The sequence below is a fragment of the Nilaparvata lugens genome, chromosome 4 (assembly GCF_014356525.2).
Source record: "Nilaparvata lugens isolate BPH chromosome 4, ASM1435652v1, whole genome shotgun sequence".
Lineage (NCBI taxonomy): Eukaryota > Metazoa > Arthropoda > Insecta > Hemiptera > Delphacidae > Nilaparvata > Nilaparvata lugens.
Genome location: NC_052507.1, coordinates 72,009,933 through 72,034,174, shown reverse-complemented (window position 1 = coordinate 72,034,174; position 24,242 = coordinate 72,009,933). Strand labels below are relative to the sequence as shown.

The window sequence follows — 24,242 nt, the reverse complement described above, 5'->3', positions numbered from 1 at the left end:
GCGGTCCTATGCCAAGATTAAATTTATTAAGGAAGGTCAGTAATCGGTTTGATAATAATGTTTTCCTTGATTTCTTATCATATTTATTTCAAATTCGATGATATTTCATGTAGAATTGTTGTGATTTACTTGCATCTTCTTGCATTCTGTTTGTAGTTGTTGCTGTAGGCCAGTTAGGTTATCTGCTATCTGTTGGTGAGGCTGTCCTAATTGATAATTTATCTTCATGAATTTAAAGCCCCGGTATCTGGTATATCCTTTTAATCCATTCTTTTTCCAATCAATCTGTAATTTTAATTCATCTTTCCTCTTGTTTTCATCTAATATTCTCGATTTCGGCTCATTATAACTCATTAGGCTTACAACAATAAACATTTTTATACTATTAAATTTCCAATCATCAATAGTAGTTTCATTTATCAATAATAATACAATATTTTCCATTCTATCCACAACACAGTCTTTTATTAATATCACAGCCATTATTACAAACATTAAACACCATAACAAAACATTTATTATCTCTTTAATAGCATAATCTCTCATCATATAATATCCAGGTACTTTCACTTTCTTAATATTATTTTTTAATTCTTCCAATCTTATTAGCCACCGTTTATCCTTTATTAGTTCCCACAAGTAATCCATTTTATTGTTGCCCATGCACGAATCCGTAGTAGTCCTTTTAGTTCCATTTTTATTCCAATTATTTGCTTCCTTTGGCCCATTTTGCCGGTCACATAGCTGGTTTGCCCTCTTGAAACGTATGTGCCACGGATGCATGACATCGGTGGTCTGTTCTCCAACCTGGTCCCGGTCCGGTATCCTCCTCGGGCGTTTGAACCGTGCATGCGGCCGGTATGCGCGCGCATGGTTCCTCCTTCGTCGCTTCTTCCGCCTCCGGGCCTTGCGATGCTGGTACCTTCAGTCATGTAGTCCGTCCTCCTCGTCCTGATGCCGGTCGGGTGTCCTCGGGCGCTTCCGTCTCCGGGCCTTGCGATGGTCGCTCCTCTGGATGCCGTCCTCTCGGTCTTCCATCTTGGGGTCCTCTGTCTGCTTCGGTGGTGTCCATTGATAGGCGGTTGTAGGTTCAGTGCACGGATCTGTTACATTTTTAATTTGTTCTGTATCCACTAACTCCTTAATTAGTGCATGATCCTGGTGACTGCTTATATTTAGTAGTGACTCTTTGGTGGCGGGTTGCTCTTCGGTGGGAAACAGAATACTTAATATGGGTTGATGTTTGCGGCTGGTTTTAATTGCATGGTGGGCGGCGTTTTTTAGTGGTAGGCTGTCTTGTATTGGCATCTGTTTTTCTAATATTTTCGGTTCTTCTAATAATGTTTTCGGTAAATCACTTCTGAATGTGGTGTATGACGTTGAAAAATCCTGCTTTTCTTGGTTTGTTTCATTTGAGCTTGTGCTTGTTATATCGGGGGTATCATATAGTCCTGGTTTATTAGCTGTAGTTTTCTGTATATCTGGTGGCGGGTCGTTGGGTGCTGGGTTCTGGGTTTTTTGTTGATTCAATCCTATTGCATGTCCTAATGTATAATTTGTGCTTACTTGTTGAGGTGGCGGTTTATAATTTCTGTTGTAATTTTTCTGTGTGTGATTATTATTTGAGTTTAATCGATCACGGCCATCATAGTGATTCTTACGATTGCTCTGCTGGGCATAGTGGTTGGTTGTGCGATTTTGAAATTTTTCATTATTCCAGTTACCATTTTGCCTGTGCTCATAGCGGCGTTCAAATTGAGGGGCAGATCGGTAGCGATCATATGATACCGGTTCATAATTTTGGCTGTTATACTGACTACTTTTTGAGTTGTGTTGATTCCGTGTGTATCTTTGGTCTGAACGGTGGTTTGACATTGCCATCACAGACTGTATGCCATATAAATGATTTATCAGCTGCTTGCAATCAGTAATGGGTTGTGTGGCGAGTGCCATTCTAACTTGATACGGTAGCTTCTTTAAAATAATACTTGCTAATGCCGATTCATTAATGGGCTCGCTCAATTGAGAATTTTTAAACTGTAGGGCAGTGACGAAAGTGGTACATGCACCGTCTAAGTTAGGGTTGAAATCGCATGATATAATATCCGCTAGCACGTCCAACTGTTTACTTCTGCTCCAATACTGTTCCAGGAAGACAGCTACAAACTCATCCAATGATGTGAATTCATGGGCTCTACTCCGAAAGAACATCAGGGGTTCGCCAATCAATAAACTAGTCAAACGAAGACGCCAAAAATTCCAAGAGGTGGGTGTTAATGATTGAACTAGTTTTATCTGATCTATAAATTCTTTAGGTTGGAGATAGCGGTCTGTATTGTCAAAACGGCCTAATTCATTGAAACTGTGTAGTGAATCAAACGTTGCTATGGGAATAGGCTCTATATTCTCGTGCGGAAATTGATGTATTTGATTTTCAAGTTGTACTAACTTCTCTTGGGCCTGTTTCCAATGACTAGAAGCTTCTGTTTCATTATCTACTACTTCGGCATTTAATTCAGATGAAAATAATTGCTGTTCTCCAACGGCTGTCTCCAATGAATTAAGTTGTACTATGTTTTGATTCATATCAGAATTTGGGTGAGCTATTTCATGAATTTGCGAAGTGTTTTGTGCTGGTGGGTTATCTATTCTTTCGTTTAACTCACAAGTGACAGTATCTATTTTTGCTGTTAAATCGGTTGTAATTAGTTCTTGATTTTCAGCGGTAGATGATGGTATTGTGTCCGCAGTTTCCTTACCCGTTCTTACCGATGTATCCTTCAATGATTCCCGCATTTCCTTCATTTCCGCCTTCAAGTCCTTCATTACCATGGTCATTGTTTTTTCTAAACTATTAGAAAATGACTTGATCATCCCCTCTACTATAACCCTTCTTATTGCTTCTTGGGAGACATTTAACGGTTTATTACTGTTCACAGGATTCTTGGCGGTGATTGAAGAGATCTGGGCGTTGGACTCCATCGCGCCCCCCTCAGCGTCGATCTCCGCTACTATCGCCGTCTGCAGTGTGTCTGCTACCTTACTTTGCGTGGACGAAAAGAGACTCATATTTTAAAAATGGATTAAGTGTCAAGTGTTTGTTAAAAAAGTGAAAGTTTTGGCCAACAAGGCATTAATAAGGACACAAATGAGGATAGGCCTATGGACATTACAAGCCAGGTAACCTATTTATTACTTAAGCTCTTATAATATAATAATACTATTCATTGATTTCTGACTAGCAGTTTAGGCCCATAAAATATAATAGCTCTCTCTATAAAATATATTTTCTACAATAATAATATAAAATTTTCTTTAAAACATATAATTTCTCCTTATTTAAAGCTATTGATTCCCCAAAAAGTAATACAAATTTCACTTCGCCTGTTTTCCTCAAACTCGTATAAGTTATCTATAATTTTCAATATGGTTATTGACTTAATTTCAAATAATTATTCAATGAGCTCGGCTCTCATCATCAGTCCCACGTTGGTACGGCATGTTTCTCTGCCGTATCCATGGCCTATCACGTTGGGCGACATGTTTCTCTGACGTTATTCTTTATATTTAAATAACGATTAGCCTCCTGCTTGGCATCAGTCGGTAAAGCATGAGATTTGATATAATTATATAATTAGGTCGTGGTTTTCTAATAGTATTCAGTCTTAAAAAATCTTGATAGGCCTAGGTATGGGCTTCTCCTATAACTCTTGTAATTCAATAAAAATAAATATATATAAATATGATACTTATACAATAGTGTTGAGGAATAATAAATAAATTGCACACCATAAACGTTTCATACATATATTACACAAATAATGCAAAAAATAAATCGAGGCAAAAAATATATAAAGAGCGATAAAAAATATAATATAAAAATAGAACAATAATTGAAATCAGTAAAATATCACAGGCCAAACTTTATATTCTAGATTTATGGCACGAATCATTACCATGTGCCTTTATCTTAAAATCATATGCATTCTTTTGCATGTAGCTGCGATATGCGCTTGCTAATACTTGTCGACTTGGACAATTCAATTAAAAATATGTGCTTTAAGATCAGCTTGATAAATTAGCCACTAATAATCCAAATATATATATATTAAAATCTCTAGTACTTAGCAGATTTCTTTGTATCGAATATATATTTTTATCTCAGGGTGCAAGATTCGGCACCTGACGGAATAGGTAGAGCCATTCATCTAGTGAATTCGAGCTATAACAAACTATCGCAAATTATACTGCAAAAAATAAAATATCATATGCATATGTTTTAGTAGCCTAGATTTTATACTTCTTTGATTCAATAGAAATTTCTGAAATGCATTGATCTATCTTTTTCTTTCAATAAAATACCTTTAATACTAAATTTTACTTGCGCAAGTATTACTCTTATTAATTTCTTAATTTATAATAAAAACCCTTTCGACGAGCTAGCTTTGATTATTAGATTAATTCGAAGCACTAGGGCGCCCATCACTAATTCAAATTTATCACTCACGTGTCGAAAATCTTCTTGTAAGCCGCCGATGTCGATCCAACTCCATGTGGTCCGGGAATATGGTAGCCGGAATCGTCTCCTCCAAGGGGTTATAAATTTATTTAAAAAATGAAAATGACTTCTGCTTCACAATAGCATCACGAAGTCTTTTAAGAAATTTAATAATTTAATTTAACTTTAACTTTTACAAAATTATTAGCAAGGTACTACGCTCTAAAATATTTGGGGTCCTCTTATGGTGGCATTTGGTTGGCGAGTGCTGGTTCTCCTTTCTCAATTTTACAAATCTTATTTCCGACTTTCAAATTAACATAAAATTTGAATATCTTAGTCCTCCGCCATTTAGGTTCAAATAGATCTTACAAAAAATACCAAAATATTGCTTAGATTGTATGATTAATAATTTCTTTGCTTTCGAGCCATATCGATAACATAGACTATACAACAATTCAACATAGATTCCGAACATTTATAGAAATATATATAAATATTTTTGAATTGGCCTACAATTGCCGCCTATTAACTGCCGTTTTACTATTGGTGCATGCAAATTTTTTTCGGTATTCATGCGCCTGGTACCTCTTATTTCCTGAATACATTAAATTATTTTTATTTGGTTTATTTGTTATGCTCTTTACATGCTAGCTAGTATTCTATACATTAATATTAATTCCATGCTACCTAATAATTAGCCACGTGATCAGATGTTTTTTCACATTGCACACCATCTGATTGCAATAAAGCTCTGCCAAGGGGTTTTGGTCAGATTCTACGTTTCTCGGTTTGATCGATCTCTAGGTCACCGATCCGTGAATACATGTACCTAACCTCAATCTTCAAATATTTTATATAATAATCTATTTATGAGCAATAAAATTCCTTCAAATCCTTTTTAGGTTTTTGTACCATTTAGCCAGAACAAGCTGATGCTATCTAATCTTAGTTATTATCTATTTGGCGATATTAGCCAGTTACTTTATTTTCAGACCTATTACTATTTCGGTTAGGGATTTTTATCTACCCAAATTCGATACTTTACAAATTCAAAAGCAGCCAAAATATATTTTTTAGGGAAAATGGTATTATTTTCATTTAGTGAAGACTAGTGCAGTGGTCTCTTTGATGACGCCAAAAAATGTAGTCCTATAATATATTCATGATTATTAAACAAGAATCCAAAATCTACACCGCGACCCACTTGGTCTGTTTTCAGTGGGTGACCTGAATAGAATAATGCTACATTAACCATGTTTACAAAATTTCAGTGGAAAGATTCTGATGATAATAGTGTGGAATATTTTATCTGCATGGTTTGCTAAGACATTCTAAAATGGCTTTTAAACTCACTCATATGATAAAGTAATATTATAATTTCAAAATAACCCAAGTTGTGAGGTCTCGTATTATTACGTTCCTGTTTGAATAATTCATTGAAAACCCTTAAAGGATTTTCAATTCCTCCACAACAACCGCAGCAAATGGCCCTACAATGCTTGGTGCATTATAATAATTATTGTTATTCTATTCCTTATCCAATTCTCCCAGAATAAACTCATTTATTACAGCATGAGCCATGTTCCTTTTGCAAAACTTAACTTACTTTTAGTGTCACACCAGTGTGTGTGTGTGTTTTATTCAAATATTCGCGCCATCCGAATATTCAAAAGTATGCGCCAAACAGCATCGACCGGTCGATGTCTGGTTGTCGTTCCATGGGATCACTATTCTGCCCCGGGTCAGCCGCCATTTTGTTCGGCTCTGGGTCACCCGAGTTAGTGACTCAAAAGTATCCCTGAAGATAACCATAGAGGGACGATTATGCTGCCACCTGGCAAAGAAATATAACATTAGCCTTGTGGAGCGGTAAAACTACAATTGTTTAAAGTGTGTATACATTTTTTTGAAGCACCCGGTATATTAATAAACATTTATACATATTATTCAAACATTTATATCCTCTATTTTGCATGCTATAAATATACGAAACCCTCTTGTCCTTGTCTCAAAAAATGCTACCCAGATGCAATTATTTTGCTAGCTAGTATCTGATTGAATTGTAGACGTTTGGCTTGATCGTTATTGACATTGCCGACAAGCATTGTTTATATAGAACCTAACCTCAAATGCATACAATATATTATTATTTACTAAATAATTGAGAAATTGACTTTCATTTCGAATTGCTAGCCATAATCTTAGCCTTTCTAGTCGTTATCGTCTTATCAATCTTCAATCTTCAATTGATAACACCATTGGTGACAGATATTTTTGTTTTTCTGTCTGAGACCTAACAGTTCATTTCAATTAATGAAGTTTTTATTGGTATCAGAATGTACCATTACAGTACTTTCATGATAAGTTTCATTCCACATGGATGCAAATAACAACTTTAGTTTGCTAATGTGATGATACTTTAGTATAATGTTGATGGCTCAATATGTACAATATTATTTTCTTCAATATTTGTAATTGATTAATACTGATGCTTAACTATAAATAATTATTTATTTCTCAAGTTCCATTTAATATTTGTAACGTTTTGACTTTCGGAGGGATAAATAAAAATTCCTATTTGAAGAAATTTATAGGTCTAAGTGGAATAATAGGCTAATATCGCCAAAGATGATAATCTTTAAAGATTAGATAATATCAGGCATCATGGCTAAATTTACAACAGCCGAATAGAAATGAAAATAATTTTTGCTACCTATATAATATTATATAAAATATTGAAAATTTGAGGTTAGGCAGAAAATATCTATTGATCGGCGACCTTATGATCAACTGAGTCGCATAACGTAGAATCTAGCCAAACACCTTGGCAGGAACTTATTGTAACAAAATAGTCTGCAACTTGAGGAACCAAAAGATCCAAGTGGCTAATTGTTGTAATATGAGAATCAATCTATAACCTTTAAAAAATTACTTTGCATGTAAAAAACGTATTAAAAAACCCAGACAAAAATAATTTAACGTATTAAGGAAGTAGGAGGTTCCTAGGTGCATGTATACTATAATAATTTGCATGCACCAATCAAATGGTAGCAATTGATAGGCGGTAATTGTGAGCCGATTCAAATATATTTGTATATATTTCTATAAATGTTAAGAATTTATGAATTATTGTTGTACAGTTTATGTTTTGTATATGGCCCGAAGGCAGACAAATTATCAAAGATGTAACATAAGTAATAATTTAATAGATCGGCACGAACTATTTGAGCCAGGAATGGTGGAGGAACATATTATTTAAATTTTATGTAAATTTGGAAATTGGAAATGAAAAATTGTGAATTAGAAAAGAGAACTTCCCCACTTGCCTGCCAACCACCACCATGAGATGTCACCAAAAATTATAGAGTGCAATATCTTACTGTACCTTTTAATAAATTAAAGTTGAATCGAATTACTAATTTTCTCATAATACTTTGTGATGTTATTGTAAAGCAAAAGTCATTTAAATATTTTTAATCCCTTGGAAGAGACGACTTTGGCCACAAATAATCCAGGACCACCAGGAATTTGGATTGTCATCAGCAGCTCATAGAAAATCCAGCATGTGAGTGAATAATATTTGAAATAGTGATAGGGCGCCATCAGTGCTTCGAAATGAAATAAGAAATCAAAGCTAGCTCGTCGAAAGGGTTTTATAAATTAAGAAATTGGTAAAAATACTTGCGCAAGTTTAAAGATTGTATAAGAGGTATTTTATTGGATAGTAACGAGTCAATTCATATATCAAAAGATACACCAATCAAAAGAATACTAAGTTCTAGGCTGATAATACAAATGCTCATATGATCATTAATTTTTATAATATAATTTGCAATAACATAATGTAGCTCTGATTCACTAGATGAATTGATCTATCTATTTCCGTCAGGTGCCGAATCTCGCACTCTGAGATAAATATATTTATTATAAAGAAATCTATTGGAAACCATAGAAATTAATATATATTTGGATTATTGATTTGTCAATTTATTATGCTCTGATTTGAGAAGTTTATATTTGAAATAGAATTATCCAAGTCGACAAGCATCAGCAAGTTGATGTCGAAGCTACATGCAGATAAATGCATATGATCATGAAATGAAAGCACATGGTAGCGTTTCGTGCTATAGAACTTAAAAAAATAGTATTAACCTGTGATATTTTATTGATTTCGTTTCTTGTTATATTATATATTTTTTGTCACTCTATATATTTTTGCTCTGGTTTATTTTGGAGATATTTGTTAATATATGTATCAAATCTTTTATGGTGTACTATTCATTTTATTCCTCAATACTATAGGATATAAGTTTTATATATATATATATATTTTTTATAAATTATAAATAAATAAATAAATAAATAAATAAAATGTTTATTTCCCAAAAATCTAAAACTACAACATCAATTACAAAAATATTAGATAAATTACAATATTACATACAATAGTTAGTTACAAAAGATTCTTATAATGTGTTCTCTTCTTGTTTAGTTTTTCTGTGTGGAAAATTGACCTACTCCACTATGGCGTACCATGTTCTAGAGTAGGTTTTGTTAGTTTTTTGTGTGTATTATCAATTAGTTAGTGTTTAGTAAGTCATTAGGTGGTTAGTTGTTATTTGAAATAATGTTTTCTATGTTCTGTCTTCCTTTGCTCATCAACCAATTGTGTACTATTGCTTTGAACTTTCTAGGAAGATTAATCTGTTTAAAGTTTGCAGGAAGTAGATTATATAATTTTGGTGCTAAATGATTGAAATGTCTCTGGTATAGTGCCTTCCTTGCAACACTGGTGATGAGAAGATTCCTGTATCTGGTGTTGTGGTTGTGGTTTCTAGTTTGAAATGATGTTGGGTTCTTGTGTAATCTGCATCTCCTTGGAGTAAAGCTGTCTTGGATCCATCACGTCAAATTATCAGTATTATTGTGAAAGCTCATGTCTGGCCCTATGAAAATTTTAGTGAGATTATATCCTAGTAAAACCACGACCAGATTTTATAATTATTAGAATAACTCTCATGCTCTACCGATTGACGCCAAGCAAGAGGCTAAGCGTAGGTACTCCACCAAAAGTAACGTGACATATTTCATATTGTCTATTTTTGTGAATGTTACCATAGGCAACAGCCTTGTTATCAACAAATATCTTATCTTATCTTATTCAGAAATGAATCCAATTGATTGAATACAAGGTCAGTATTTCATTGTTGAATTAGAAAAAATGATAAAAGCTTTCTAGGATAAACATTATTGCTTGTAAATCATATCAAATTCCAATTAACTAATATTAGCTGTAGTAACTAGCTGTACTGTAAAGATATTATGACTTCTGAAGTCATTATCATTCAAGCATTCATAATTCTCAACTTAACAACTGGAATTAGTGTAGGTAAGTATTTATAGATGTTATTGTCAGGCTTCTGTGAATTTCGACTTCACATGGAACAAAGGGGTTATTGAACTTCAGAAGCAAACTCTCGGATATTCCATAGATAAACTATGAAAAGATAGGTGTTTCAAAATGAAGGCACATACAAACAATATTGTCTATCAGGTGAAAATATATACAGGGTACGGTACAGGTGAACCTGTAGTTCTGCATTTAGCTTCAGTTGCTCCTGGATTCTAGTGCTGAAAATGCACAACTTGCACAATACACCACACCATCATCCACAAGTGTAACACAACACAATTCATTTTGATGTTTTTCCTCTTTTGAACATTGATTGATAAGATTTAATGATGTGGATTTCAGCCTAATTTTTATGTTATTTTATCATCTTCTTAAAATTTTGTTTTATATAATTTCATGTTCTATCATTGTTGAGAAATATTAAAATCTCTTATCTCTCATTGAGTGAAACTATTACGATTTTGTCACTCCATTGTTGTATTTTGGTATTCTATCTGACTTGCATCAACAAACAACTGAATTCCACATTTTTTTACCAATACTGGTGGAATAGAACAAATAAATAATATTTTGTTGTATTATGCTATTCTATTTGACTTGCAACAACAAACAATTGAATTCCAGAATTTCTCTACCAATACTGGTAGAAAGAACAAGTCGAAGAGAACAAATACATAATATTTTTATGTATGGTAATGGAGAGTCAGGAAAATTCTATTTGAATTCTCATGCTGTGATTATCCATCTTGAAACAAGTGGTGAGTTCTACCTCCCACCCAGCTCACAGCTGTGGAGACTTGTGAATCAATAGGCAGTTGAATGTTAGACAAAAGAATCCATTCTCAGAATTGTATTTTATAGAAAAGTTGCTGGGTCCGAGAATCAACAATGTGTAGACCCAAAGTGATTTCTCCTATTTCACAGTTATTAGCAAATCATTCCGGTTCGTTGCGGACGACTATTTTTCAGCCCGTGTGTCTCCGCCCTTATTGTTATTGTTATTCTGAACAATAGATCGCTCAGTGGACTATTTCTTGCTGAATAGCTCATCGGAAATCACTCTTCGGATGACACCATTCAACCGGTTGTTGCCAGCCTAATGTGGGAGCAGACTATGATGATACATGCAGAAACAACTTCGTACTCATATAAAACAGCTACTTCATTCTCAGTTGAGAAAAATGCTAGTATAGCCATGCACTTAAGCTGCTTGCTGGTCAGATGTGCAAGGCGCCTCAGATGGCATTGGCAACCAACACTTCTCGATGATCAGCTGTTTTTATCCACAACTTGTTTGAAGTTCTAAATAGAACATAATCTATATTGTTTACTTATTACATGATTTATCATTTATAATTGCATCAATTGTTTGCCAATTTGCAAACTATTTACCGATTATGTGATGAAAACAAATGCATGTTTGAATGACCATGAATGCCAGTTATTTCAATGTTATTGAGGACTTGCATGAGGACTCAATTTACAGGACTTGCATGGAGTTCTTGAATTAATTCTTTACACAAGGCTTGACTGGAAGTACCTAGAATACAAGGTACTGGCCACGTGCATCTCGATCTTCCAATGATCAGAGTTAGATGATCGGTGTGTCATTGGTGCTCTAAATATCTGTTTTCCCTTCTTTTCAATGTTGAATTGAGCAACATTGTAAGTCTTCTTAAAAAGTAAATAGCTTTCAAGTCCCATCGACATCTCCTACGATTCATACAATATTTGTCTTCAATTTTTCTAGAAATTTAATACTTTTGGACGGCTGGATCTTTCGGAATGATCGACTTCGTAAGAGCATGCACATTGAATACCTGTTGCTCTCTTATTGGAAATTAACATGCTTTCCCTGACTCTTTTGTAATTCAATTACTCAATGCTAATGAATTTGATTAGTCGATCATTGAATAAGGAATTAAAAACGTGAAAACGTTGATTAAAGTATATTATTATTTCTCTCAAAACCCTTGATAATATCTTGTCTGTGTAGCCTACTGTACATTACATAGAATCAGTAGAACATCTTGCCAGTTCAACATATTTAATCCTTTAGGAGTGCACTCTTAATTCGGGGAAAAATGATATACACATGTCCACATACTTTAACCAGGTGATAGTTGTGTGTTACGGTCATATATAATTTTTTTTCTCGAGCAGCTTTGTTATTGCATTTTTTCCTGAATTGAGAGTCCAGTCCTGAAAGATTGAAGATGTTGAACCGGCAAGATGTTCCACTGATTCTATGTAATATACAGTAGGCTACACAGACAATATATCAGGGATTTTGAGAGAAATGATATTATACTTTGATTAATGTTTTCACGTTTTCAATTCCTAATTCCTTATTCAATGATAGATTGATCAAATTCATTACCATTGAGTAATTGAATTACAAAAGAGACAGGGAAAGCATGTTAATTTTCAATAAGAGAGCAACAGGTATTCGATGTGCAGGCTCTTACAAAATTGATCATTCTGAAAGATCCGGCCATGCAAAAGTATTGAATTTCTGGAAATATTGAATAAATAGTAGGGAATGTCGATGGGACTTAAAAGTTATGTACTTTTTGAGAAAAATACTTACAAAGTTTCTCAATTATTTAACATTGAAAAGATAGGAAGAATAGACTTTTAGAGTACCAATGACGTCACAGCGTCCAGCTGGTTTGTATTTATTACTGTGCATCTTCTCTTGGCCACTACCTTCAATTCTAGGTACATCGGCTTGACTGTTATATTAACATCATGCATGCCTGGTAAACCAATATTCACCGGCCGTGTAACGTTTTTGTGTGTTCTTTCTCACAGACTGCAATGTCAGCTATTTTGTTTTGCTTCGAACCAGACCAAACCAAGGATAAACAAAAGAGTTTTGATTCAACTCAAACTGATGCTTATAATAATATATTTGACATTTGTGAGAAGCCAACCACTTTTCTGGCACGCAGACTCCATGATTCGCTTCAAAAAGGAGGGGAAGATTTGTCTTATCAGTCAATAATGTGCACCAGTACGGGAGACGAACTATCGCAGTTCGATAAAAATTTTCCTTCTCTAAAATGTAAGCAATTTTTCTCTACTTCTTCTTCTTCTTCTCTTCCTCCTCTTTTTCTCCTCCCTCATTTATCTTCTTCTTTTTTTTCTTCATCTTCCTAAGTGATCTTTTTTATGTAAATAAACTATCAGTCCGGTTACTTAAGGCATTTCGTGGGCACTTCGTGAAGATAGAAACAGACCAAAATTATCTGATTCTAGGATACCTCAGGATATTCAAACAACTTGATGCGCATTTGGGGGTCGTGACTGGGCCGCATAATGGCCGATTCAAAATGGCGGATCCAGCTTTAATTAAAACGGTCATAGAATGGTTACTATCCATGATGGAGACTTCTGGTGAACGCGAATCGAGTCACAATGAGCTATTCTACCAAGTGTGTTATCACACATTTTCACCCAAACATGATGTTAACCTACAAAAATTGACTTTTTTAAAAACATTTAATTTTTCACCAGAATGTTCTCTGAATTACTACTCTCAAAGGCAATTTTTGGATATAAAGTGTCAAACGAAACTTCTTTGAAATATAATTTATGATCTTATCCCTTATGTTTCAAGCTTTTATCACCTTTTGTTCTGAAGTTATGATTTTTTATGGTGTCATACTAGCCGCTGAGCCAATTGGCTATCTACAGATGGAATTGAGTAGAGAATGCATTTATTCAAATGCTAATAAATATATAATTATTATTTAACAAAGATCCTAAATAAATACTGTGAATCACCCCGAAGACTTCTGCTACTGTAGACATTGACAACAGGGTTAACAGCTAGATGGAAATTCGATGAGAACTACTATCCAAAAAAAAAATTCTCATCGAATTTCCATCTAGCTGTTAACTCTGTTGTCAATGTCTGCAGTAGCAGACTTCGGGGTAGTAGAAGTCTTCTGGGTGATTCACAGCATTTATTCAGGATTTTCGTTAAATAATAATTACAATTGGCTATCATTAAAACTGAACTATAAAATCGATTTTTCACGACTACTTCATGATAAAGACTTGAAAATGGTCTCAATCTCTCCGTTACAACCAGCCGAATGAGAATATTGATGAGAAAGCAAGGAATATAAATATTCTTTCATGATTGATAAATTCAAGATGGCGGTCATAACTGATAAATTATTTTACATCGATTTCTATTCAGTTATAGTGAGAGATATTGGATCGATTCTACCACCAAGGTGTACATAACTACCCAGAATATAATGTTCTAGATATTAATCTCATTTTAATTACTCTTCCCATGATAAATTTAGTTTCAAAAACTTGGAACATACAATCTTTGGGGACGAAGTTCCACTTTCCACTCTGTAAATCTATTCACAGTGAATGAAACCTACTATTACTGAGACTGTGTTGTAGAATATTTCCAAAGCTTTTAAATGGCATCTAGTTGAGGGCTGCAAGTCCATTTTTCACTCCTGGAGCGTCAGTGAAAAAAGAGAGCAAAGTATGGTTTGCAGCCAAAATCACGTTTTTCCCTCCATATTAGGCCTATGCTGAACCTGACAATTAGAAAACCGTATATCTCAATAGTCCTTGAAGCTACAGACTTGGAAATTGAATCAATCCCTTCATTATCATGTGTAGAGAGAGAATATCCATGACGGAAATCTTAGAAATAGTTGCCATCATGAAAAAACAAGATGGCGGAAAGTGCAACATCGTCAACAGCAAGCAATAGACTGATGTCCAAGAGACAAAAGTCTCCACTTTTTATAGCCTACAATGATGGTGGTGGGGGTAAAAGTGAATAAAAGAAGAGTAAATTAGATCAAATGTTTATTTATTGACATGAAAAGGTAACGACAAAAATATCTATCTTCGATCATTGTCTTCATAATACAATCATGTGATGAGTTTACAATATTGAGTGTGCAGAGTCAATACCTACTATTACTTACTAGTAGTAATAGTAGGTATTGGCAGAAAAGTGGTGCATCCATAGGCTCCTTCCTAGATTCAGTCAGCTTCTTCCACACAGACTCCACATAGTTGAATAGGTAATGCTCCAGGTAATTTCCTTTAGGCTGGGTATCTTGTAGTATTTATTTATTTAGCGTATGGCATTTTTTTTTGTCAATATTATTAAAATTTCACACTTTTATAAGTGCACGTCAAGGGATGAAATATACTGTATTGCCCGGGGACTTGCTACAGTGAAGTCGTTAGCCTCGCCCAGGTAGGCACGTCTCCCACACTCAAATATAATGTGGTGCACTGTCTGCTCCATCGCCCCACAGTCACATACTGGGGAGTCTCCAAGTCCCCATTTGAAAAATGATGCATTGCATCTCCCATGCTGGGTTCGAATTCTGTTGAGTGTCACCCAGATGCACCGGGGGAGCTCAAAGCCAGGAGGCCTAGTGCATGAGAAATAGCTCTCCGGTATTCCGGGGGGCACCTCCTCTCTCCATCTTCTGTTCAGAGAGAACCTCTCATCTCTCAATTGCTCTGCCATCCTGACCGCTGGCCTTCTGGACTTCAGCTCCCTTCTATATAAATCCGGAATGTCCTGATGGATTGGAAGTAGATGATTGGACGAAATCCTTTCATAGATCCTAAGGAGAGCTTGTGCTCTGCGAAGAGGAGGTGGGGGTATGCTGCTGAGCACTGGGAGCCAGGAAACTGGAGTGGATCGTAAGGCTCCTGTAATTATTCGCATTGAATTATTCAGTTGCACATCTACAAGGTGAGTGTGACAACTGTTGATCCAGGAAGATGCACAGTACTCAGCAGCAGCATACACCAGGCCCAGACTAGAGCATCTCAGAGTTGAGGAAGATGAGCCCCAAGTTGTGCCACATAGTTTCCTAATAATGTTGTTTCTTGTCTTCAACTTGGCTGCTACATTCCTTAGGTGCTGATTAAAAGAGAGGGTCCTGTCCAGGGTGATGCCAAGATATTTCGGAAACTTATTATGTTTCAAGGCAGCACCATTCATTGAGACTTTCAGCTCAGCATTTGCTAGTTTATTGCTTAGATGGAAGGCTGATACTTGAGTTTTCCCAGGGCTGGGGCACAGCCTCCACTTCGAAAAGTAGTCTGCCAGTACAGCCAAGTCACTTGTTAGTGTCTCCTCTCCAGTCTCAAGGTCACTACTCTGTGTAGCCAAAGCCAAATCATCTGCATATGCAAATACTCTGGACCTGACTCTTGGCAGGTCTGAGACATAAAGATTGAAAAGGAGAGGAGCCAAGACAGATCCTTGTGGCAGACCATTGTCAAGCCTTTTTGTTCGACTCATCTCATGCCCAATCTTGTAGTAGAGATAGGACAATGTCAAGTCAACGTACTCAATATTCTCCTTATCATCCAGCTGCAACAGCTTGTCCAAGAGAGTGATAGTTTCATAGCAGTAGACAAAGATCTTGATTGATTGTCCCAAGTTGCTGTCAGCCAGCCATTATCCAATCATATCGCAAACAATCGGTTTCAGAGCTGTGTAGGGAAGATGTTGTTGACCGGCTTCTTTGACCGACCATCACAGCCCATGTTCAGCTTGATGAGGACAATTGTTGTCGAGCACTGCACTAGCTTTCAACAGCATATCTGAGTAGGGTGGCTTGAAAAAGTAGTGATGAGTTGTTACATGATGATTATCATCACGTTCCAGTACTGCCATCTCCTTAATGATGAAATCATGACCTAGTCCTTCAAATCCTTGGAAGTTTATCAGGAAGAGTGGTAGTGGGCCGAGAATGTTGTCATCTCTCCTCGGTGTAAATGTTGCAAAGTTGTCCTGGTGGTTGTCTCCAGCATTGCTACAGTTGTCATCCCCAATACAGTTTTAAAATACCATGCGATCATCATCAGAAGCAGTATGTAGGTCAGTAGTACTTGTAGAAGCATCCTTCATCAACGATTTGCCTAGACATCTTACCACATCCTCTCCTGCACTTATCTCTCCAGCTTCCTTAGTAGGGAAGGTCACAGTAACTGACTTGGACATGGCAGCATCACTAAACGCTCCAAGTTAGAATGAGCTACACAATGCATTTCATAAGCTTTTTTTATTCTCTCTATGCTGACTTTACTAGACTAGTCAATGGTCAGAACTCTTTAACCATTTCATGAATCAATAGGCAGTAGGCATGTGTATCTGCTGCAATGTTGGCAGTAGCTTGAAACTCAATACTCACATTGACACTTCCAGTTCTATGTGATTCATTTCTGCGGGAACAATCAAAAGAAAGCAACATTATATAACCAGTGCTTATATCACCTGTCTTAAGCAGAGGTTGACTTGAGCAAGCATTATCATGATTGTAGACTCCATTGAAAGCTGCATACATGTTGTAGACACAATTATCATCACCATCAATGCTCTCATATGGGTAGTATCTGTTATTTAAAAACACTCGAATATCCTTCATACTACACTTGTCAAATTTCAAACTGTTAGCTGCTGCTACACCTCGTCTTGCAGTCTGCAGGCCAACTACAAGGTAGTGTGGCTTCTCAAGTTTTTTTTTTGTTGACTTGACAGTGCATGTATGTTTTGTAGTTTGTGGCAAGGTTGGTTACTTTTACGATTTCCAATGATGAAATGGCATACTGATCGGCATATCATCCTGCACAATCTGTATCAGATGCATTCTTATATCATCAGCCACTTCTAAATATGGCATTCCCCACAAAATCTTTGTAATTGTAACATTGGCGCCAGCAACACTTACACAGTCATTGAAATTAGGGCTGCATCTCAACACCAGCTCTTGTTTCACACTACTGGAACAGGAGGTTCCAGAGCCAAATACCACCAAGCCTAAAGCTGGCATAAAAGCCATGATTAACACAAAATACTGTGACTACATTTTGTACTGCTTACAACAGAGGACAGACGCTGAGTGAAGTCACTGTACGCTTGCCTTGTTGACAGAATCCAAGGGCAGGGCAGTGGACTGTGGATGATAGTTGGTATAAATACCTACAAATAAATCTTTGAATTCTGTACATAAAAATACTGATAGCTTGAAGTGTGGTAAGTACGCCAATAAAAGACTAAATGAATCAACAATATAAGATTTAATAATAATAAGATGATAATAGTAGGCAGATGGCCACATACAAAAACAATTGTATCAAGTATCTTGGGATCAATAAAATAATGATAGGCAGGTGGCCATATACAAACATTGAATCAAATATTTTGAGATCAATAAATTAATAATAGGCAGATGGCCACATACAAAGGCAATTGTAAATAGGTTAAATCTTTGAATCCTTAAATAATAATAGGCAGATGGCCACATACAAAAACAATGAGTCAAATCTTGGGAAAATTACAACATGTGAAATAATGTAGAGAACTACAACATTTAAAAGAAATTAGGTCAATGACATTAATGACCATTGAGGTCTGACAATAACTGCAAAGGTATTAATGATATTAAATTATTAATGATATTGGTATTAATGATATTGCAATAAATGCAAAGGTATTAATAATGATACCTGAAATGAATATAATTTGAGTGCAATAATGAAAGTTATTACTAAGGTACAATAATAATGATTAAAAAATGACAATAAGCTGTAAAAAATGCTCAGCAAATAACATACATAAAAAATATATGTGGCATAGGCCTTCAGTGATTTGAATGTCAAAATAGACTTCGACCAAATAATTAATAGGCGTCACTGGCCTTAGAATAACACTTAAGAGCTAAGGGTAGCTAATAAATACAATGAAGATTATCCAGGTAAATATAGGCGACATGGGCCTTCAATGAATTGAATGTCAAGACAGACATCAATTAGAACGAGTAATAGGCGACAGTGGCCTTCAATGAATCACTTGTAAAGCCAAGGGTAGCTGTCAAATCCAATAAATAAATAGGCGTCGGTAGCCTCAGTGAATCACTTGTAAAGCCAAGGGTAGCTGTCAAATCCAATAAATAAATAGTTGCTACTATTGAATACAATTATATAGGCGTCAGTGGCCTCAATGAGTTGAATGTCAAGATAGACATCAATAAAATAATAAGTAGGCGTCAGTGGCCTCAAAAAAATCACTTGTGAAGTCAAGGGTAACTGTCAAATCCAATGAATAAATAGGCGTCGATGGCCTTAGTGAATTGCATGTCAAGATAGACATTAATCAAATAATAAGTAGGCGTCAGTGGCCTTAATGAGTTGAATGTCAAGATAGACATTAATAAAACAATAATGATGCATACGTAAATGATATTGAAAAGAACGATTTACATAACCTGAATAAAATTTTGAAGAGGAGATGCGGCCAGGCAGACAGGCAACGACTCCGCAATACCAACAGGAACAGGACAACAGCAAGCGATGAAGTGATTAGGCCATGCGATGACAAGCATGGAAACGTCCATTACAGCAGGCGAATCCCCCAATGGAAAAGTAGGCTGGAGCGAGTAGAATTCCAAACGAATAATCCGATCTTCAAATTGTGGAATTTTTGGATTGATTTCCAAACAGTAGAGATGATGCACTTGAAAATTTGAGGTTCACGAGGTGAAGCCAATTGTAGAAAAAATGGCAACTGAAGCTTACATGAGGTTGCAATTTTTAGACAAAGTTTATCCAATTTTAACAGAGTAACTGAGTGAAGAACTCGATGAATAATTGAACCACACTGAAGAATGGAACAAACGAATTAATTTGAAGAATAATTCACACTTTAAAAAGGTTTTGTAGATCAAATGAATAGCGATGAAACGCTCACACGAGGTTGCAATTTTAGACAAAGTTTATCCAATTTTAACAGAGTAACTGAGTAAAGAACTCGATGAATAATTGAATCACACTGAAGAATAGAACAAACGAATTAATCTGAAGAATAATTCACACTTTAAAAAGGTTTTGTAAGTCCGATGAATTCAGATGAAAGGTTTAGACCGAGCGCAGGAAGAACACACTCGACGACCTCCATGAATAGAATAGACAGGAAAAGCTAAAAACGCTAGCAACAAAAACGAGAAGGCGGAAATGTAGCCACGTACGTGAAACGTCCACAAACGTTTGGTGAAAAAGTGGCAAATAACTAAAAGGTAAGATGCCAAAAGACAAGATTAAATTCCAAAAAATCGAATAGCACAAATATTAAAATTGCAACGGCAAACAATCCGACGAAAAAATATGAATAAAAGTATAGAAAACCAGCTGATTAGGGCAGTGGCAAAAAACCGCGATTGAGACGTCACTGATCAGCGCAGACGCACAAAAGACACAGCGCGCAGACAGACAGACATGATGACGACATGATGTCTACGTAGTAGCGGAACGAAAAACAAGTGAAACCGTTCCAATAGATGCTTTGTCAGATTTTACACTTGTCGAGGACAGCTGTGTACGGCCTCACTAGATAGGAACCTAACCAACATTTACTGTGATTGGCAGTTACTATTTTATTGAAATTATTCATTACCATTTCCGCCAATGGAATGGAATGGTACAACTACAATTTAAGATACATTCTCTCACCAAGTGACAGCTATTTCCCAAATTCCTAACCAAATAAGGCATGATTGATAATCAATTGGACACAAATTCCTTGCCTTATAAGGTAATGAACTAAGCTGATGCTCCAGGAATATCGTTGATTTTCTTAGTAGTGAGACTTCGACGCACACATTTACAGAGTTTACACTACACAACACAGAAAAGCAAAGCAGCAAAACAAGCTGTTATAACAGATTGACTTCTCATGATAATTTGCATAATCCTCATCATTCACAATTGGAACAATGAATATTGTTACAAATTGCTGCCAAGAAAATCCGATTGTGGGTCAATTTTATTGGAATAAACAATGTCTTAGAGGAATAATCGATTAATCTTGAATCGATGCTAGCTGAGCTCCAATCATTGATTGATTGAATCAGATCGATTGTTATCAAGTATTAAGCATCGACCATATCCTACCTACTAGTCGATGCTTTTCAGATCAATACCCATCCCTATTCAATTCAGAACTTCTAACCTCAAAATAGACTTCACTAAATTGAACTGTCTAAGTTCATCATACAATAAAATTTCAGAAGAACAGTAATATACAACTGTAAACACAGGACCTAATGATTCAAGAACATCACTTTTTACTAACACTTTCACTTGCTATATAACTGATATTACAGTTTTTTCAGGATCTAATGCCACTATTATGTCACACAGCTCATCATGGCTGCCAACCTGAAATATATTATTTACAGGAATATATATCCAATAAGTAATAATAAAATATGGAACAATAAATATAAGAACAATATGAAAAAAGTATGCAAGAAAGAAAATATCACAGATAGCTCACTAAAAAATCTTAATATGCTTACTAGCATCAATTGATAAATCTTGTATAATTTTATCAGCATATATGATAATATATATTCATATGACTCAATCTGTCGACTTGCTTCCGAATGTCGAATAAAATTGATGATTCTGTATTCCAAGAATTGAATATTATTCAACTCTCTGGGTTTGAGACGGCTGTCAGTGGAATCTAGATAAAATGAATTATCCTAGGAACTTTGAGCTTCTGGTAATTCTTTCATTTAATACTGATATTAGAAAATATTGAATGAGCATATAGAATAAATTGAATATCGATATTGGTTCTGTGAATACTTGAACATCTTGTCCTCATCAATGTTGTATGATCTGGATGAAAAGAGCAGTGGACTTTGGTAATAAATTAATGAAACAACTAAGAGTGTTATTTCTGAATCTAACCCAATCATACATAAAGTTTAAATGATTGTTGTACATTCAAAATTGATCAGAGATTGAATGCAAAACGATCATTAAAGTTACTGTTAGCTAGATAGCTTAGGGAAAATTAATTAATATATGAATACTAGGAAAGGTCAATGCCAAATGAGAACAATAGGTTTATAACCATACTACAAGATTATATTTTGATAAATCAAAGATTGGTGCGAAATAAAACTTGAACATACAAAAATTCTAGAAGTGCAAGTAAACATATATTGAGTCAAGAATGATAATTCAATTGATGGAATTCCAAAAAATTAATAACTACACTTTAAAATGTGATGTTTTTTACATGTGAGCAATCATCAATCAATGTGATGCTAAAGTTTCTTAATACTTCTAAGTTGTAGTTACAAGTAAGCAAAATTTCAAATAAAATAGATGAAAACTATAGTATTAGAAAATATTAAAAAGATTGAGTGTGAAAACCTTCTAATAAAAATTGATATGTGATGTTACTGGGATGCAATTTCAATGAGAAATACAATACTGATAATACAATCTTGAAAGTGACTTATAATGCAGTTAATGAAAGTATAATTGAATCAAATTTAATTGTAAAACATGAATTAATCTTCAAAATTAGATGTAATATTCGAATACTGAGATACTAAAGATAATATGTAAGGTTACAAAGATTCTTGTGAGTCTAGATTGGAGAATAGACTTAAGAACAAATTGATTGAGGCTGTTAAAATTGAATTGATCAACTAGAGTTTGTAAAAAAGGCTTGGAATTGCCAAACGTTAACATTCATGATAAAAATTCTTATGAATCCAAACAAGGGAATGGAACTAAGAATCACAATAATTGAAGCTGATAATTGTAATCAAAAGTCAAATTGTAATAACTTTGACTAGAATGAAGGATAATTGAAAAGATTCACAAAAATTTGGTGTACAAAATACATGATAATTCAGGTTTGAGCCAGTGAATGGCAATGTGAAACAAGTTGCTAAATTTCAAAATGACAATGAAAATGGCCTAATGAATAAATGGTCAATAAAATCTGATTTTTAGGTTAACTATTTTGAAAATAAAAAACAGTGGATAATACATATATGTAAAAGCAAAGGTAAATTTATACAAAATACTTAGCTCAATGTAAGGTTAGCAGCTTCAAAGTGCCAAGAGATAGGACATATCCAGGCCAGGACATGTCGATGGGAAGCTGCAGCAGAGGCAGTACTACTGGAGGAGCAAATATTCTCATGAATCAATAGAAACATGGAGTTGAGCGAGGATCCAAAATGATGAAGTCGTTCCAAGGGAAGAAAAGCGGCAACAATGTGGCTATTAGTGGTTAACAGCTAAGTCACAGTGCAACGTGATGCAACAGCGAAACAATCTCATGTGAAGAACTTGGAGCACAACTCAAATTTGTAAAAAGTGAGTTAGAATTGCAGAACGAATGTTTGAGAGATGCAATTCGATTGAAATTCATTGAAACCTGAGTCCAAAGTAACTTGGGAAAACACTTGAGTGGACATGAAACATGTGGTTGCAACACACTGAATTAAAAGTGATGAGAATTTAAGACTTCAAAGTTTAAAACTTATGATTGATTGATGACTTGATTGTAGACACTTTATAACATTCGAAAAGTGATCTGAAGATTGAGATTGAGTGCAAAAACTTGAAGAATGCAGAGCTACATAATCTCTGGACAAAAGCGAGTTGGAGCGAACGAACGAAGTGGTTTATGAGAGACGAAGCAGGGGGTAAAGCTGAGTTGTACGACACAGAACCAAAAAAACAAGCTTAAAAAGTTTAGACCTAAAAACAACCTAAATAGGACAATCGACGAAAATCTTTAAAAAATATGCAATGTATTCTAAAGCTATAAATGAGGAAAGAATGACAAAAAACAAGAACGACCGACAAGTCAGCTGATTAAAGTAAAGTTGGCAGCAGAAGCGCGTCAAGATTCAAACACTGCCAGCGCGACTACTACAAAAAAGCTGAAGTGAGAATGGACGGCAGACGAAATCTAACAAATGTTCTTAATAAGACTCTCCCTTATTTTCAATTAATTAATTGTGCAAGTAAGTATAAATCAAGCTTGATATTCAATCATGACCCTTGACGAGCTAGCTTCATTCATATTCACAAATTCGTAGCACTGAGGATCCTCCAAATATTTATAACTCAGGTGCAAAGATTTTCCCCAAATTAAAAGATGTGGCATGGATTACACCTTGTGTTTCCTGTGCCTTATTTCTGGTGAGCTGATGTCGCCCTCTCCAGTGGGGAAATAATTGATTTAATAACTCTTGTCATACAACTACTTAACTGAGTTATGAAGAAGAGATCAACAAAGGAAGAAAATCAGGGAGTGAGGAATCAAAAGAAAGAGACGGTAGAGGAGTGGGAATAGGAGATGAAGTAAGACGAGAATGATAATGATGATGATGATGGAAAGGGAGAGGTTAAGGAGAAAGAGGATGAGGCGGATGAGGAGGAGGAGCAGATGGATGAGGAAGAAGAGGAGAAAGTGGAGAAGGATTCAGAGAGGTA

General features: G+C 35.2%; 1 protein-coding gene across 1 annotated transcript in view; it reads left to right on the top strand.

Annotated features, from left to right (window-relative positions):
* LOC111052505 overlaps positions 1-24,242 on the top strand; it is a 100,815-nt gene that overhangs the window by 53,005 nt on the left and 23,568 nt on the right. Inside the window, exon 3 of the mRNA XM_039426356.1 lies at positions 12,729-12,981. Coding sequence (XP_039282290.1) covers positions 12,729-12,981 — 253 coding nt within the window. The remainder of the gene's footprint in view (positions 1-12,728; positions 12,982-24,242) is intronic.